We start from the raw sequence: 17,480 nt of genomic DNA, 5'->3' as shown, positions 1-17,480 counted from the left end.
ATAAAAGGCCATATACACAGAGATAGCAGATGTCATGTCGGAGGGCGCTGGCAATCATCCGAATTCATTGAGCTGAGACATAATAGTTTGAATAAGGGGAGAGATGAGTCATTACTATTTGTTTTTCTGTGTGCCGTTTGCATGTGCTGAATAACTCATGGGTATCGAACAGATAAAACAATACTCGTGTTTTATGTTATGTATTCACCCTGAGCTCCACCTGCATCTCACAACATGAAAATATGGTGCTTAATAATACAACTACACAGGCAATGTCACCTTCACCGAACATTAGGATGCTATTCTAAACAGTTTTTCTCTTTGAAGCTTAAACGTCCTATATTACACAAAATGGACTCTTGTGAGCTTTAAGTCATGTTATAATGTTACCTCATCAAAAACATACCTGGAGTTGTGTTTTGTTTCGCTCACACGTGTTTGAGTAACTCTTTATTATTAGCCCATCCGTCTACATCTCTAAAGCTCAAAATGCTCTGTTCCACCTTGTGATGTCATGAAGGGGTAGTTTTCAAGTTAACAGCTACATTTTCAGTTTAGTTCAGCAGAGACTGGCAATTCCGAAGCTGAATTGATCCAAATGATTCTAGTGAAGGTGTATGGAGTTTAAAAACACAGTGGAGCACTTCCTGTATAACCCCATGTTTTCTATTTGAGAGAAGAACTCAAGAAATATGCAGGGTTTGTGTGTTAAACATGTGTGAATGAAACAAAACACAACTCCAGGTCTGTTTGTGATGAGGAACATTATAACACAGACCAGAGAATAGCATATCATGGCCCTTTATATCACAGTGTGAACCTGTACAGAGGGGTATCAGACCATCTATGTATATTGACTTATTTAAACAGTAATTTGATGTAGTTATCTCCACAAATTTGCTCTGAAGTTTTGATTAGAAATGAAAGCTTATATGAAATGTTAAAATGCATCCATCACATCAGAGTAAGTGCACGAGGGAGCCGGCAGCAGACGAATGGGCCGCTGTTTTTAATTGAGGCGGTGCGCTACATCCAAAATGAAATTTAAATGTCACTGCTTTGGGTTTCTGCCGGCGACGTGGAACCTTTAGATGGAAAATTGTTGTAACTTTCAAATGGAGAGGAGCGTACCTTACAGAACAGCAGGTGAGCGGCTATGATTCACCAGCTATAGGGATAATTTTGCACCATAGACACAGATCGTAGCAGGAAAAGTTTACTTTGTTTCAGTATATTTAGTGTGTATTGCAAAATATGATCTTGACCTGAGTTTGCAGGAGTCCATTTAGAATTTAGCTACTTGTTATGTCTGTTGCGAATGTGAAAGGGCAATGCAAAGTGCTTTATACAATATAACAGATTTTCAAGTTAACTTCAAAGATAGAGTCACCACTGAAAAAAAAGAAAAAAAAGACATGTTGTATGGTGAAATATGGAGGGATGGACTGTGATAATGCCATAAGATAGTTTTTTTTTTTTCTTTTTAATTAAAGATCCCATATTACACTATTCTCTGATCTGTGTTATAATGTTGTTTCCTCATCACAAACAGACTTGGAGTTCTGTTTTGTTTTATTCACACATGTTTAACACACAAACCCTGTATATTTAGGCTGAGTTATTCCCTCGAATGGAAATCACTCCACCTTGTGATGTCATATGGTAATACAGGAAGTGCTCCACTGTGTTTTTAAACTCTATACATCTTCACGAGAATCATTTGGGCGATTTCAGTCCTGGAATTGCCAATCTTTATTGAACTAAAAGTAAAATGTAGCTGTTAACTTGAAAACTACCCTTTCATGACATCACAAGGTGGAACAGAGCAGTTTGAGCTTTGGAGATGTAGACAGACTAATAATAAAGAATTACTTAAACATGTGATCGAAAGAAAACACAACTCCAGGTATGTTTTTGAGGAGGTACCAGCATTATAACATGGCTTAAAGCTCACGTGAGTCCATTTTGCATAATATAGGACCTTTAAAGATATATTATATAACTTTTCTGGTAGGGGTACATCACCTGATTATCTCCATGGACATACTTTTGTGTTCTTATACAGATTCCACAGTATGGCATTTGTTCAATTGGTAGTGTTTTTACTGCTTAAAATCTCTTGATAAAACATGTGTGAGCGGGACTGCCTCTCCACAGATCTCACCTGACTTCTAACTTGGCCTTTGGTGTCACCTGCTCATCTTCATGGAGAGAGACAAGTTAAAAGCTGTATTGAGGAACATTCCGAGCACAGCAATAACATCTTCATGGAGATGAGCAGGTGGCAAGAAAGGTTACATAGTGCATCTTTAATACGTTATTGAATTGTGCTGAAGAAGTGGAGAGCGAGCTGGCATCAGATTGATATTGTGAGCATGCTGTTGAATAAGAACAGGGAACTCGATCCTGCACTACTGGACTGGTTTATGGGGCTGTTCTACCTCCCAAAAAAATGCAAACGCAGAGAGATTACTCATGCAAAATATGTCCTCCTTCTGTGGCTGGATCCATCGTCTCTCGGGGGGAAAAATCCTCCAAATTTCTGTCTCTGTCAAAGCATTTCTTGTACAATCTCACCAGTGTCACTCAAATCACTGGATGTCCTACACCCAGCTCTGATCTGTTTGGTCCTTGTATTTTCAAGTGTGTTCATATGCAAGTCTGTGGGTACATTTACAAGGCCGGTAACAACCAGACTAGAATAATCACATTAGTCATTCATTTGTTTACAGCACAAGGTAAAGCAAGTTTATCTGTATAGCACAATTGGTACACAAAGTAATTCTCAATGCTTTACAGAATAAGAAAGACTAAACTAGGACTAAACCAGGACTAAACCAGAACTGAACCAGGAATAAATCAGGACTAAATCAGAGCAAAATCAAAACTAAATCAGAACTAAATCAGAACTAAATCAGAACTAAACCAGAACTAGAACAGGAGGCTGGTCCCTGAAGTCCTCAGATGGTTCATATGGCACTAACATGTGGAAGATGTACTTTGGTGCTGGTCCATGTAGAGACTTGTCACAAGCAGAGCTGCTTTAAAGTCTATTCTCTGAGCCACAGGAGCCAGTGCAGAGACCTAATGTGCTTGTACTTCCTAGTTGTTTTCAGGACCCGAGCAGCAGTGTTCTGGATGTACTGCAGCTGTCTTAACATTCGTTTGGAGAGGTCGGTGAGCAGGCTGTTACAGTACTCTAACCTACTGGAGACAAGTCTGTTTTTCAACAGTATACCTTTGATTTTTGCAGTGTTTTTTTTAGGTAAAAAGCTGCACATGTTATTGGTTGGGTGTGACTGTTAAAGTTCAAGTCTGCGTCCATTATTACCCCTAGATTTCCAGCCTGATTTGAAGCTTTTAACGAGAGAGACTGGAGGTAACTGCTGACTCCTTCTCTTTGTGCACAAGACAAACCTGACCATCAGAAACACCTGGGGACATGTGTCAGTTCATTCATGGATTTTAGAGTAACTGTATTTGGAAGACAAAGCAAAGTGCCTTTTAAAATTACTTCCGATCATTAGGTATTTATCTTTCATTTTAGTTTGCCCTTTTGTTTGCACACCAAACAACTGAATATATACACCAGACTTGGATCAAATGTAACTGTTTATATGACATTTACATAATCTGATAACTCCAGAAATCAGATCATAATCGGATTTTCGGTGCCCATGGAAACATAACCAGGCTAGTGAAATCCCCCATACATTTGACCACCACCACTCACTCAGACACTTTAGTCAGAGAAGATATTTTAAAAGCAGCTCTTAAATGCTAACCTTAATCAACAAGATTGTGATATTATCAAGTAGTGTTGTCACAATACTAAAATTTCTAACCTGATTCCAATACTTAGGAATAGACTCCTTACTCATAGCATTCCCAATACCAGAATGATAATTAAAAACCATAGACTGTATATATAAATGGACATAGCTAACCTGCTAGCCATCGTGTTACAAATAGGATTCGATTAGTATCAGATTTTTGATACTTTTGACCCTTTTGACCCTATCACCAAGTTGCCCTTTTACAGTAGCAGTTGTAAAATATAGGACACCCAATAAGCATAGGTGTGGTATGACCTTTGACCAGGTAATGACTCTCACTGTGGGGTATCGGGTGTCCACATTCTCACCAAATACTGTATGTTTTGTTCAATAGCGGTACTTTCTGGGACTTCTCAAGCTCACAGGTCGTGTTAATGAACAGGTTGTATAGCGGTAAGCATAGGTTCGGTTTCACCCTTTGTGTATGTTCGTCTATAAGTGCAAACTGGATACATGTCTGGAAGTGTGGTGTGAAGCTGTAATGAGGCTGAGAACAGATCCATTTATGTATCATTAACACCATCCCATATTACATAATGAAGCTTTACTTACTTAAAGGGCCCATATTACACTATTTTCTGATCTGTGTTATAATGTTGTTTCTTCATCACAAACAGACCTGGAGTGGTGTTTTGTTTCAGTCACACATGTTTAACTCACAAATCCTGCATATTTCTTGAGTTCTTTTCTCAAACTGAAAACGTTCTGTTCCACCTTGTGATGTCATGTGGTAATACAGGAAGTGCTCCACTGTGTTTTTAAACTCCATTCACCTTCACTAGAATCATTTGGATCAATTCAGCTTCGGAATTGCCAGTCTCTGCTGAACTAAACTGAAAATGTAGCTGTTAACTTGAAAACTACCCCTTCATGACATCACAAGGTGGAACAGAGCATTTTGAGCTTTAGAGATGTAGACGGACGGGCTAATAATAAAGAGTTACTCTAGACTAGACTACTAGACTACTAGAATCATTTGGATAATTTCAACCCTGGAATTTTCTGTCTCTAATAAACAATGGTAAAAGGTAGCTTGAAAACTACCACTTAATGACATCACAAGGTGGAACAGAGCATTTGGGCTTTGGAGATGTAGTCTGACTAATAATAAAGTGTTACTCAAACATGTGTGAATGAAACAAAACACAACTCCAGGTATGTTTTTAAGGAGGTAACAGCATTATAACATGGCTAAAAGCTCACAAGAGTAAATTTTGTGTAATATAGGGGCACTGTGTAAGTTTTTGGGCGGGGCATTTCTCACCTGCTTCTCTCCATGTAGTAGCTTTGCCTAGATGATTCCACAGTATGGCATTAAACTTCCTGCATTTATCCATTACAGCTGTTTTAAATGCTCAGAAATACCTTGAAAACATTCTTTCATCCAACCAAACTATCTAACTTAGCTTGGTAGCATCACTTTGTCTCTATGGAGATAAAATTGCCATAATCTCATACTTTGGGATGCTCCAGGAAAAGCAGTAACATCTCCATGGAAACAAGCAGGTGGTGCAACTCCACCCGAAAAGTTACATATACTGTTTCGTTAAGCAAATCTATTCTCTTTATGTATTCTATGTAAAATCAATAAGATGGATGCTGTTGGGACAAAAGCTATGGACTGATACAAGAACAGTCTCAACACAAGGGTTATGCATAAAGGTACACTGGAGATGCTATTACTTCATCTGAAATATTCCTCAATATGGCATTAAACTCATCTATACACATGGAGACAAGCGGGCAACACAAATAAGCCAAGTTACATGTCTGATCTGCGGAGATGTGACCTCACTCAAATACAAGATCAATATTTAACACGATACAGTGAAAACTGATACTGTGTCAGTGGTGACGAGAAGGTGATGAACTGCTCACTAGAAAAGTGTGTAGTGCAGCTTTAATTGGTTTGTGGGATTGGGAAACAGCAAGAATAGCTCTGCAGACCAAGCCAACAGAAATAGTAATAATTTCTGGTTGATCATATCAGGTTTGTGATGTGAGTACAAAATTTGCAAGTCTGACTATTTCATTGTATAGTTTTAGCTAATACTGTACTTAGACATTACATTATATCCATTATGAGGAAATGTGTGTATTTAACAAATAGAAAAACAGGTGTGGATTTTAACAGTAGTACTTTAATGAGAACTTTCAATGTAACACTTTTCCATATACAATTATAGATCTGCAGTAAAAGAAATAGCACACAGACCTGCATAATAGTGATGAGTTTATATTTTTTTAAAAATGTGCGAAGACCAGCGCTTCCCATATACAACAGTTTATTCTCTACATTTTGCATGCCCCCCAGCCATTAGTACAAGACACGCTGCCTGGGATCCAGAATACACACTTCTTCAGTACTTTACAAACACATGTGTGTGTGTCTCTGTTTTCAGATGGGCGTGATTGACAGGTGGATTAGCCAATCAGGGACAAGCACGGTCCGTCTGTATTGGAAAAAATAAAGGGAACTGAAAAACATGGTGAATTTCTGCATCATCAATGGACGAAGCACTAAACAAATGAGATTTTATTTGTAAATCATAGGTGACCAATGAGCTCCTTGGTTTCTCATGTTTCACTGAAATAAACAGATCTGACTGGATAATCATGTTTGACGGGGTTTGCGAAGCAACAGATGGAGTGGGGAGCAGACTGATATAAATCTGTATTAAAAAAACACAGAGAGATTGTTCTGGATTGGCCAGGCAACAAGACATGGGGATTAGTAACATACATATATTTCTACAATCTTAAATCTATCAAAAAATGCCATTATGATATTTATACATCCTTCATTATCCGTCATGTCTTTGCAGTGTTAGTGCAAAAATCCGACAATACGAACCTCATAACCTAACAATATTCACATGTGCCTTTCCAGCGTGACCAACACCAAAACCATATTACTCTATTCCATCAGATTTAAAAAGCTGTATGTAACTTTCCTGGTTGAGAGTCCACCAACATGCTTTGCCTAAAATGTTACACAGTATGGCTTTAAACTGATCTAAATCTATGGACAAGCAGGTGGCACAACCAGGCCGAGACTTTTCAAGCTATTTCTGCTAAAATGCCTATAATATCATATCTGGAAAATAATGTATATAACTCAATGCCTGAGGAACATTCCAGGCAAAGCTCAACATCTCCATGGAGACAAGCAGGTGGCGGACCCCCTCCAGGAAAGTTACATAGTGCACCTTTAAATAACAGCAGCATTTCTCTATCAAAACCTTTCTTATTTCATTGCATTCATGGTCTATTTTTTCTCATGCAAATAAAATACCTTAAAACCAAACTAGTCATGCGATATAAATGCTACCAACATAATGAGGAAGAGGAGTGATATAATAGTGATTCATACATATGTTCTTCAGCGTCTGAGCCTCCTGTAGAAGACTGCAGCCACCACAAACACTGCAGCCACCGCCACAGCCAGGATTCCCACCGCAATCTCCAGACCCTTCTTAGACTGGTTCTCAGACCTCACGGAGACTGGAACAGAAAACAGTTATTAGTTGTTATAATAAATAATATACATTTATATCATAGACTGTATAAAGAAGTGGACTAAGGGAGTGGGACGTCACCCATAGCGTTTGGCTTCAGTCAAATGAAACTCATCGAGGCTAACAGTTATAGAGGTGAATTTGTTGTCAATCAAACCTGTTGCTAACACTAGCAGGAGTGACCTCGGAGAAAAAAGGCTCTTGATTTGTCTGGTATTAATGTTCATATCTTTAGTTACGGACACAATTGTGAAATAAAAATACCAGAATCATATAGAGCGGGTTAATATGAACATTTTGAGAGGGGCCAGAGTTTTCTAATGTAAAGTGAATAAGATCCAAAGTAGATGGAGCCAGAAGCACACCCATGCTCACTTGCTATTTGAAATGCAGCGGCTAGCAGGTTAGCCATGTCCATTTATATACAGTCTATGCTTTATGTATTGGTGGTTTTCAGATTCTAGGATGTGATGAGGTCATACTCTCAGATGAGGGTGGGACATCACAACATTCTATAGGCCAATAATATTTAATACAGCTGGAGGTAGGTAAAATGAATAATGTTAAAATAATGATTTATGTTGTAATACAGCTTGTTCTAGACCCAAGTTCTTGGGTCTAGTCACTGATCGAAATTATCAGGTTCAACATTTGTGCATTTACCTTTTTGGATATTGCATGGAAAAGTACAATTATTAGGAAAACTGCCCCTGTATAAGTAGCCCTGTCACGATAAACTGCGATATTATGATGAAGGGCTTGAATTGAATTGAACCAAAAAATAACCAAAAATGTCTCAGTAGTGCAAAGAAATTATACACATGATAAATACTGACCCCCAAAAAATATTATTCCAACTTCCATATATTCAATGACAAGTCGATGTAGTGATTATTGTGACAGACCTAGTTATAAGGGCATTAAAATGACAAGTAAACAGCAAAATCGTGTGTGTTTTTGTAATCATCGTTCCTCTGATCATTCACATCAGATCTGGAGGTTTACATGTCATTTAGCTAATAGTAAGAGCAAGAATAAGTACACATGTTTTACTATACCTTGTGCCTGAGAAGTTTCTCCTGATAGAACAAAACAAAGGCAAGTTAGAAACATACGTCCACATATTAAAATAAAGGAGCTTTGAAATAATGATGGTTTTCTATAATGCTGTTCTCAGGTTGGTCCAATATATTTCAAAGACCTCTTCACCATAATCCACCTTAAGATCCTTTCAGTTTTTCTCCACCCAAGACCAAACTCTACTCCATGGGGATCGAGCCTTTTCAGAACCGCAAACTGTGAGAGTGCTTCAAAACCCTTAGTACTTTTGTATATAAGAAAGCCTCTGGTAACTACATCGACACTACCTGGATTTTTTGTAGTGCTCTCCTATGTTTTTACTTTGAGATCTGTGCACAAAGTAAAGTGCATTATTAATAGAAAAAGATATCATTATTATTATTGTTTTGTGTGAGAGGAAATTAGCTTTATAAAGACACAAAACCTCAACTGATTTCAACTGGATTCTATATAGTTTCCATCTTTTTACATATAGTTTACATATGTTTTTTTCCATTAAGCGTTGCACTGTCACTAAAGTCCATTGTTGTGCTAGATGGACCATACCGTCGTCGTTCTTGGTCACAATGGGGATCTTTGAGGTGAGAGTGGTGGCGTCCCCGATTTCAGTCGACTGGACCTCTCTTTTCCTCCTGGAGCATTGCTGTAAATACATGAGTAATCGGTCAGACTGCTACTTTCACTCAAATTTAAGTAACATCATTAGATTTAAGATTTGACAAAAAATCTTGTGTAATTTCTTCAAGTTTTAAATTTTACTTCCTGGTTGTGCAGCAGATATGACATACATAGAGATGATTTCATAACTGTTAGCTAACCCTAATGTCACACCTACAGCCAGGATCATGTAGAGCGGGTTAATACGAACGTTTTAAGACCAAAATGACAGTGCCACCACGATCACTTCCTATTTGGAATGCAGCAGCAAACAGGTTAGCTATGTCCATTTCTATATACAGTCTGTGGTACTATCCCACCAAATCAAATAATAATTAGAACTTGAACAAGGTGACAGATAGAATAACAGAAGGGACAGTGTCAGACCTTGAAGGACTCGCAGGTGCTGATCTCACACAGTCGGGTGATACAGTGGAGGTAGTACGTGGACACGGTTTCATTCTGTTGTTCGATGAAGCGGAAGGCCTGGAAAGAGAAGGTAGCTCTGTGGCCATCACCGTTAATGTAGATCTTTGTCAAAGGATCCTGGGAACATCTGTAAATCAGAAGAAGAGGATTTGAAGTTGATTTCTTCTAGTTTTGTTGTCGTTCTGTTCATGTTGTGAGTTTTTGGTAGTTATATTCAGTCAAAGTCTACTTGTATATAATCTATCTATCTATCTTATTGGTTGCATACCTTTATTTTAATGTACCATAGTTTATATTTACTATATAAACTATTGATTTCTACTGCACCATTTTGTCAAAGCAATTTCCTAATGAATAACATGGCAGAAAATGTATACTACCAGTCAAATGTTTTGGACACACCCTCTCACTTATTTATAATTTTTTATTCATATAAATACAAAAGATGATATATATGGAATTATTTGGTAAATAACAAATAAGTTAAAATAAGTTAAAAGTTTAAATATTTTGTGGAGTTGTTTAACTTTTTCCTTTGTCACATAATTCCATATATGTTGCTTCATATATTTGATGTATTCTGTATGTATATAAAATTTACAACGTAGTAAAAAAAAAAAAAAAAAAAAAAAAAAAAAGTATGCTTCTTCTGTAAGATCACACTTCACTCTGATTGGTTAAATCCAGTCTCTCACTCAGAGCCTTATGAGGCTAGTCAATACGAGAAGTGAGTGTTTGACTAGACTGTTAGTTGTATTAAATGGAGTCAGCACCAGATCGTCCAGACCTACTGTTCTTCTGTGTGCTCTATAGTTATAATTTATGACATCAGTGGATCATTATGTTATAATTTAGGGGCGACAGTTGCTCAGTTGGTAGAGTGTTTGTCCATTGATCCAAAGGTTGGCGGTTCAAATCCCGCTCTCGACATAAACATCATTGGTTGAGCGGTCAGATCCACTGATCCATAGGTTGGCGGTGCGATTCTAACTCACACAGATGAATGCTATTGTTGTGTCCTTGGGCAAGACACTTAACCCACCTTGCCCTCAGTGTCTGCGTACACTGGTGTGTGAATGGGTGAGTGGTTCCTTGTTGTAAAGCGCTTTGAGTGCCTTGAAGGTAGAAAAGTGCTATAGAAAAATGTGACCATTTACCATTTAATTTGTGTATTTAAAATCACAATATTCATCTAAAACAACCTAAAAGAAATAAGTGCACTGACTTCCATGTTACAATACTGCCACATAACTGCCCAATCGGAGCTGAAGAAAAAAAAATTGAAGAGCAAAGTAAGTCTGTCACAGTGGGTGCATACCGGTGACAGTGAAAATGGGGGATTAGCAAAATGGCATCTTGAAAATAAGCGATTAAAGATTTCTCAAACGTGCACAAACCACTCCAAATTCAACTTTGGGCGAGCACATTTGCACAATAATTCTCATATATTCATATAATATCACCACTTACGGAACAAATAAGTTGAAGAAAGTTGAGTTTGTTGGAAGTGGAGAAATGGAGGCGTAGCATCTGTCCATTAGCACGCTGTACCTGTTGGTCAGAGTGTGCATGGGTCAGGACTAGAATGCAGTCATTCTGTGTAATCCAATCAGATATTAATAAAGGCTAGAGAGATCATCGCCATTGTAATAAGGAGCTGGACTTTTTATTATAATTTTCTCATAAATACTTTGCTAATTTAACTATTTCACATCTGTACTTTATTTAATATCCATGTTCTATCATAGTAATGTGGAAAAAATGTGAAAAAGGCATGACACTGGGGATGTTGTACATATATCCTTATGGTGGAATGCAGTTAGCATGGCAACAAAATGCACAAAAAAGTGCATTCTGTGCATTGCATGCATCTGAAAAAATCATGGATTTAAACAGTACATTTTAGGAGCCTGTGATCAATGCAAGTGTCAGATTGTGTTAAAACAAAGCTCAGATTTAAGTCTAACAAGCCTCAGACAGAGCAGTGCTTACAGTTAGCATCTCACCCCCAGGGAATGTTGATGACATCAACTGCAAAGTATCAATATAATACCATATCAATGGCTGTGTCCATATGGTGTACTGACACACAAATATAATTAAATTCTGCATAAAATATAGACCAGAGCGGTGTTTTTCCTTCACTCACGAGATGGCCTTTTTCCACAGCAACAGTATCCATGATCTCTCTACCCTTCTGTTAATACTTTATTGATGTAATTGTCTAAGAGTTTATATAACATTATCAAGAACAAAGTTTGGATCTTACTGGTCAGTCAGGTTGTCGGCCCTCACCAGGACATAGATAGAAGTCCTGAGCTCTAAACCCGTCACTGGGACAGTTAAATGATTTGCAAATCCCGGATCCTGAAACAGTGACATCAAAAATTAAAGAGTCTGAAGACAAAACATACATAATATGCACCGGCTGTATACAGAAGTTTACTAAGGGACACCATTCTCTTTTCTGAATCCAATCGAGGCTAGCAGTTATAGCGGCTAATATGGAGCTGAGTTCCATATTTGGGTGTCATGGCAACCAAAAACCCAATCAGGAGAAAAGTTGTTGAAGGTACACACCCCTTCTAACTCACATCACTGATATGGCATGGGGCTGGTGCTTCACAACAAAGCCTGATGGCCATCTCTGAAAGCTGTTGCTAACATTAGCTGGATCCAAGTCTGTTGTTAATGTTCACGTCTTGAGTTACAGACAAAATAGCTAAGTAAAAGACTGTATATATAAATGGACATAGTTAACATGCTAGCGGTCTCATTTCAGATAGAAAGGGAGCATGGGTTCTCTTCCTGTTCCATTGACCCTGACTCCAATTCACTTTCTATTGAAAAACTGCGGCCCCTCTCTCTGTAACTGTTGCTGTCAGGCTCATCATTTTGGTCTTTAAATGTTCATAACCCGCTCTATATGATCCTGGTATTTTTGTTTCTTTATTGTGTCTGTACATCAAAATACGACCATTAATAACAGACAAATCAGGCGCGCTCTTTCCCCGAGGTTACTCCTGCCAACATTCATTTTCAATTCAATTCAATTCATTTGTTTTTGTAACGCCCAAAATCACACCAACAGTTGTCTCAAAGGGCGTTCATGTTTTGGTTGATGGGGGAAACCGGAGTACCCGGAGGAAACCCATCCAGACACGGGGAGAAACATGAAAAACTCCACACAGAAAGGCCTAGGCGACCCGGGGATCGAACCAAACCTTCTTGCTGTGAGGCATGAGTGTTGCCACTCAGCCACCGTGCTGCCTACACATTAGCAAGAGGTTTGCTTGATACCGGGGCTAAGCACCCGCTGCTTGCTAACACAGCGGTGAAGGTGGAAAGAAACATTACCTTCAGCAATCTTGCTCCCAATTGACTCTTTGGTTGCCATGAAATCAAAGAGCCAATCAGGAGCTCCAAATAAGGAGCTCAGCTCCAAATTGGCCGCTATAACTGCTAGCCTCGATGAGCTTCATTTGACTGGATTCAAATGCTATGGGTGATGTCACACTCACTTTATCCACTTCTTTATAAGTCTATTAAACAAACATCCTTAAACAAACATTTTCAGACCAGAATAACGGGTCTGACAACAGCAGTTACAAAGAAAGGGGTAAGAACTTTTCGATAGAAAATAAATTGGAGTTGATAGAGCCAAATTGCACCCATGCTATCGTTGTGTTAGGAATGTGGTAGCTAGCAGGTTAGCTATGCCCACTTATGCACAGTCTATGCTAATATGATATCATGACATGACTACAGATCAACTTACACTGTACAGCTCCATCCTCAGAGTACTAATGAAACTTCCATTGTTGTCCCGCACTGCAATGGAAGATGCCGACCTAAATGGGACCAAGGATGAGGTTATATAAAAATAGTGACCATGGTATAATGTATACAATAGTAGTAGATGTATGCATTTACATTTACTTGACAGCATTTTTGAACAAATCATACTTTTCAGAGTAATTTTTGGACACTTTGGGTACTCTTACTCCTACTTGAGTCATATTTAATTTGAAGTAACAGTACTGGATTAACATTCTTGATTACCCTTCCCAATGTGAGGACGTCTACAAGTGGCAAAAGATTTCTGTTGACAAAATGAACTGATTTGAACATTTGTGCTATTTAAATCAAAAGCTACGTTCAGACAGTTACTCTAAAAAATACTTGTACTTGAGTAGTAATTTCACTAAATACCTTTTTTTTTTACCATTACTAAAGTTTCTTGGACCACTACTTTGTGCTTTTTTTTTGTAACTTTTACTAAGATTATTTGGAAGTAAGGTTACATATTGTTTGGCTACACTACTCACTTCTCCTGAAAAGTGTAAATCCAATGAGTACTTACACATCTATACGGGTGTTGTTGATCAAGTACTCCAGAGGGTAGGCACACGAGTAGAAGTACGAAAGTTCTGCATTATAGGTCACTTTCCCCTGAACTGGATCATGAGAGCGCACCGTTCCGCTGATGTTAACCGTCTCGATGTTGGAAAAGTCGGCGAAGACCCCTGTACCAGCCGCACTCGTGGTCTAAACACACATGGGCAGCAGATATGACATATGTAGAGGGAAGTCCATAATTATCACCAAGCAACCATAATGTAAACAAAAGCCAAACCTCAAACTCCCACTGAAACAAGTAATAATCAGAAAAACATGAAAACCTGTTACTTTAAAGCTACCATCTGTAATTAGATTGGCCGACCCACCCCTGTTGTATTCTCACACTTCGCCACTAGATATTACTGCAACCTGATAGTGTTTCAGCTTTGGTCTGATAAAAGAAGACCAGAGAGTCCAGTAAGGGGAGGGGCCAGGTGACGTGAGGGGTTAGGGAGAACAGGTTTCACATCTGCCATCTACTGGTGAAAAAAATCGAATAAACCTAGAGATGGCAGTTTTAACTGATGTAAAACTATAAGAAATATTCAGCACAGGTATGATCCCACCAAACCGAATAAATGTTAGAAAGACATGAAAACCTGTCACTTTAAAGCTACCATCTGTAATTAGATTGGCCCACCCCTGTTGTATTCTCACAATTCGCCACTAGATGCCATCTATGTTACTGCTGTCTCATAGTGTGACAGGTTTGGTCTGATAGAAGAAGACCACAGAGCACAGGTGAGTCTGAACAAAGGCCCAATGAGGGGAGGGGCCAGATGAGGGGAGGGGTCAGGTGAGGGGAGGGGTCAGGTGAAGGGTGAGGGGGCGCAGGTTTCACATCTGCCATCTACTGCTGAAAAAAATCGATGTAAAACTAAAATAAACATTCAGCACAGGTATGATCCCACCAAACCAGGTAAAAACATGAAAATATATGAAAAGCACTTTGAAATAAACATTGTACTGACGATAAATTTGCTCCCACAGGCGTGCGTCATGTTGATGGGGAACCTAAAGCGCACCACAGGAGGAGAGACCGTCTCGTCTAAGGTGCCTCTACAGTCAGGGTTTGCAAAGAGTTTGTTGATGATAAGCAGAGATTCATTGTAGCCGGTGTAGAGGACTGGGCACAGCTGGATGGCCAGACCTATGTAAGATGTTCCACACTCTACAGCGATATCACTGAGCGCTACAAAGAAAGAAGAGAAGAAGAGTTTACTAAAAACAACCCAGTCCACCCACAAGGTCACAAAACAAGTCTTTCATATATTTTAAGTCGGTACCACTTTATAATAACTACACATGAATGAAGCATGAACAAAGACTTAACTCATAATGAACTAATAGTTGATCAATGAATGATTCAGGTTTAGTAACAACTTAATTAAGGGATTAGGGGATACACATATTATTTACTAACCCAAATTTTTTTTTTTTTAAATCAGACCTATTGTGTTAGTGTGTGCTCTATAGTTATAATCTATGACACCGATGGATCATATTAATCTAAAATGACTTAATAAAAGAAACGAGTCCTCTGTCCAAACTGTGGTGCCCAATGGGAGCTGATGTCACTGTAAACGCCGCCATAACAAAGAGCCATGAAACTGTTGACATCTTATATGGACAGGACTTAGAGAGTAGCAGATTTTTTTTTTTTTTTTGTGCCAAAATCACTATGCAACACTTAACGGCAAAATGGCATCTTGAAACTAAGTGATTAAAGATTGCTCAAACATGAATAACTCCAAATACAACTTCAGAGGTTAAATGACAAGGAAACAACTATAACACGATTAAACCTCTGAAAAGTCGGTTTTGCAGAAATTGTTCATTGTGAATTTGGTATTTGGGTTTTTAAGGCTATTTAAAGTGGAGTTATATAAAGTGTTACCTGTAAGTCTTTTTGCTGTAATATAAACATTGTAAAACATGCTTTATTTAGTCATTTTTTTGTGAAATAATTAAAGCAAATGATTATGATGTTCCATAGCCACTTCAGTATAGCCTTTTAACTATTTATCTTCTGCCATGAATGTAAAAAACTCTTCATTTAACATGTTAGCAGGTAAATAGGCAAAGTTTAGAAATAACACTGGAGATGGGACTTTAGGCTCTTTTATGGGATCTGAATCTTTTGGATCTGTTCACTTCAAAGAGCCATTCAAAAGACTGGCTCGTTTTATATCTATGTATGTGACATGTTAAACCTTTGATGTGTTGCCTGCTATGCTTCTGTGATGATTTGTGTGTTGGTTGACTTAATCAGTGTAAAAATGCATACAAATTAGAGAGAAAACTATTAAAGAATCGTTCAAAAGAGCCAGCTCATTCACAAATGTCACATCACAATTGGAGATTTGAATAAGATAGACAAAATGACATTAGTACTTTACCTGGTCGTCTCCAATCTGTTGCTGATTGAGTACATACAGTTGGGTTCGCTAGACCGGTCTGCATTCCAGCGATCTGACTCGTAATCTGGCCCCTGTTCACAGTGACCTTTGAAGCCACCATCACAATAATAGCCAAAAGCTTCATGTTTGTTTTGGGTTTATATATCTGCAACAAAAGAATTTCAGAATTTTAGAATTGTTCAAAAACAACCCGTTCATTTAGTTATCTCCATGGTTACGGCTGCAAGATTAATTGCTATCACTATCATTGCACTGAAGTATCGCAATTAGTAAATCGTTAAGACTGCGAACAAAAATTTGCATCTATTACTAGGAAAAAATGGCTCAAACTTCTACAAACATGTTCTGAAATGCATGCGTTAATGATCAGATTTGAATATTCCCTCAAAAGTTAAGACCTCTAGACATCTTTAAAGCCTGAACTTTACACAGAATCCCACTATCTAAACATAAACCACAACCCGTATTCGCAACGCTTGTCAGAAAAATCGCAAACTCAATATTTTTTCCAAAGCTGTGCAGCCCTATTCACTGCTACCTACTTCAAATAATCCCACTGAATGTGTCTGTTGTTTTTTTTGACTAGACTTTACAGTGAAAGTTGGTTTTATACTTATGACACTTTCCTAACGCCGTTCTCTGATTGGACAGAAATTAGGTCGCTGTTGTTTAGTGTGTCCATCGTCTCTTCACTGTATGTGATCAGGGCTTTTGTGGGAGAAGAAGCTGGAACTTGCCTGAAGGCTTATTAGGAAACCAAAGCCACTCTTGTTGTTTGCAAAGAGGGGGCACAGACAATGGTTATGTTCCTGTTCTTTAACACTCAGATCGTCTTAGAAGGTTATTATGAAAAAACGTGAAGAGAGTGTCAGATCCCACGGGACTCGAGACAAAGCTCTGATGGCCTCATAGGTGCGAATCTTCTGCCTTAACAATAATGACCATATACTTTAGCATGGGAATGGTTCACGTCCCAGGAGAATGTTGGGATTGGAGTTGGCTGGTAAGCTAACACGGGATCTGCTGACGTCGGGTTTTGCTAATTAGAAAGGACATCATTATTTGCTGCTATAATACAGGCCATGCAAATGAGGTATAGTTTGCTTACTTGTGCACTCAAAGATTAAGGTTCAAGTTTG

General features: G+C 38.4%; 1 protein-coding gene across 1 annotated transcript; it reads right to left on the bottom strand.

Moving 5' to 3' along the window:
• Positions 1–7,034: 7,034 nt before the first annotated feature.
• On the bottom strand, positions 7,035–16,902 carry LOC117380945 (zona pellucida-like domain-containing protein 1). Its single transcript, XM_055226872.1, has 11 exons — positions 16,884–16,902; positions 16,321–16,486; positions 14,893–15,113; positions 13,884–14,068; positions 13,299–13,371; positions 11,790–11,887; positions 10,991–11,071; positions 9,479–9,647; positions 8,981–9,077; positions 8,413–8,433; positions 7,035–7,340 (listed from the first exon to the last, which is right to left on the bottom strand). The coding sequence occupies exons 2-11, from the start codon at positions 16,463–16,465 to the stop codon at positions 7,219–7,221; spliced, it is 1,212 nt and encodes a 403-aa protein (XP_055082847.1). The 5' UTR covers positions 16,466–16,486; positions 16,884–16,902; the 3' UTR covers positions 7,035–7,218.
• Between the last annotated feature and the right edge of the window lie 578 nt (positions 16,903–17,480).

Source organism: Periophthalmus magnuspinnatus, chromosome 14 (assembly GCF_009829125.3).
Source record: "Periophthalmus magnuspinnatus isolate fPerMag1 chromosome 14, fPerMag1.2.pri, whole genome shotgun sequence".
Lineage (NCBI taxonomy): Eukaryota > Metazoa > Chordata > Actinopteri > Gobiiformes > Gobiidae > Periophthalmus > Periophthalmus magnuspinnatus.
The sequence above is the reverse complement of the archived record's forward strand: the minus strand, read 5'-3'. Positions and strand labels throughout refer to the sequence as shown.

Bases quoted from the DNA above. Each gene is read 5' to 3' on its own strand.
- LOC117380945 (XM_055226872.1), bottom strand. From the start codon at position 16,465: ATGAAGCTTTTGGCTATTATTGTGATGGTGGCTTCAAAGGTCACTGTG. The intron at 9,078-9,478 runs GTCTGACACTGT...ATGTATTTACAG, and splicing joins GCACCTGCGAGTCCTTCAAG to CAATGCTCCAGGAGGAAAAG. The intron at 8,434-8,980 runs GTATGGTCCATC...TTGTTCTATCAG, and splicing joins TGTGACCAAGAACGACGACG to GAGAAACTTCTCAGGCACAA.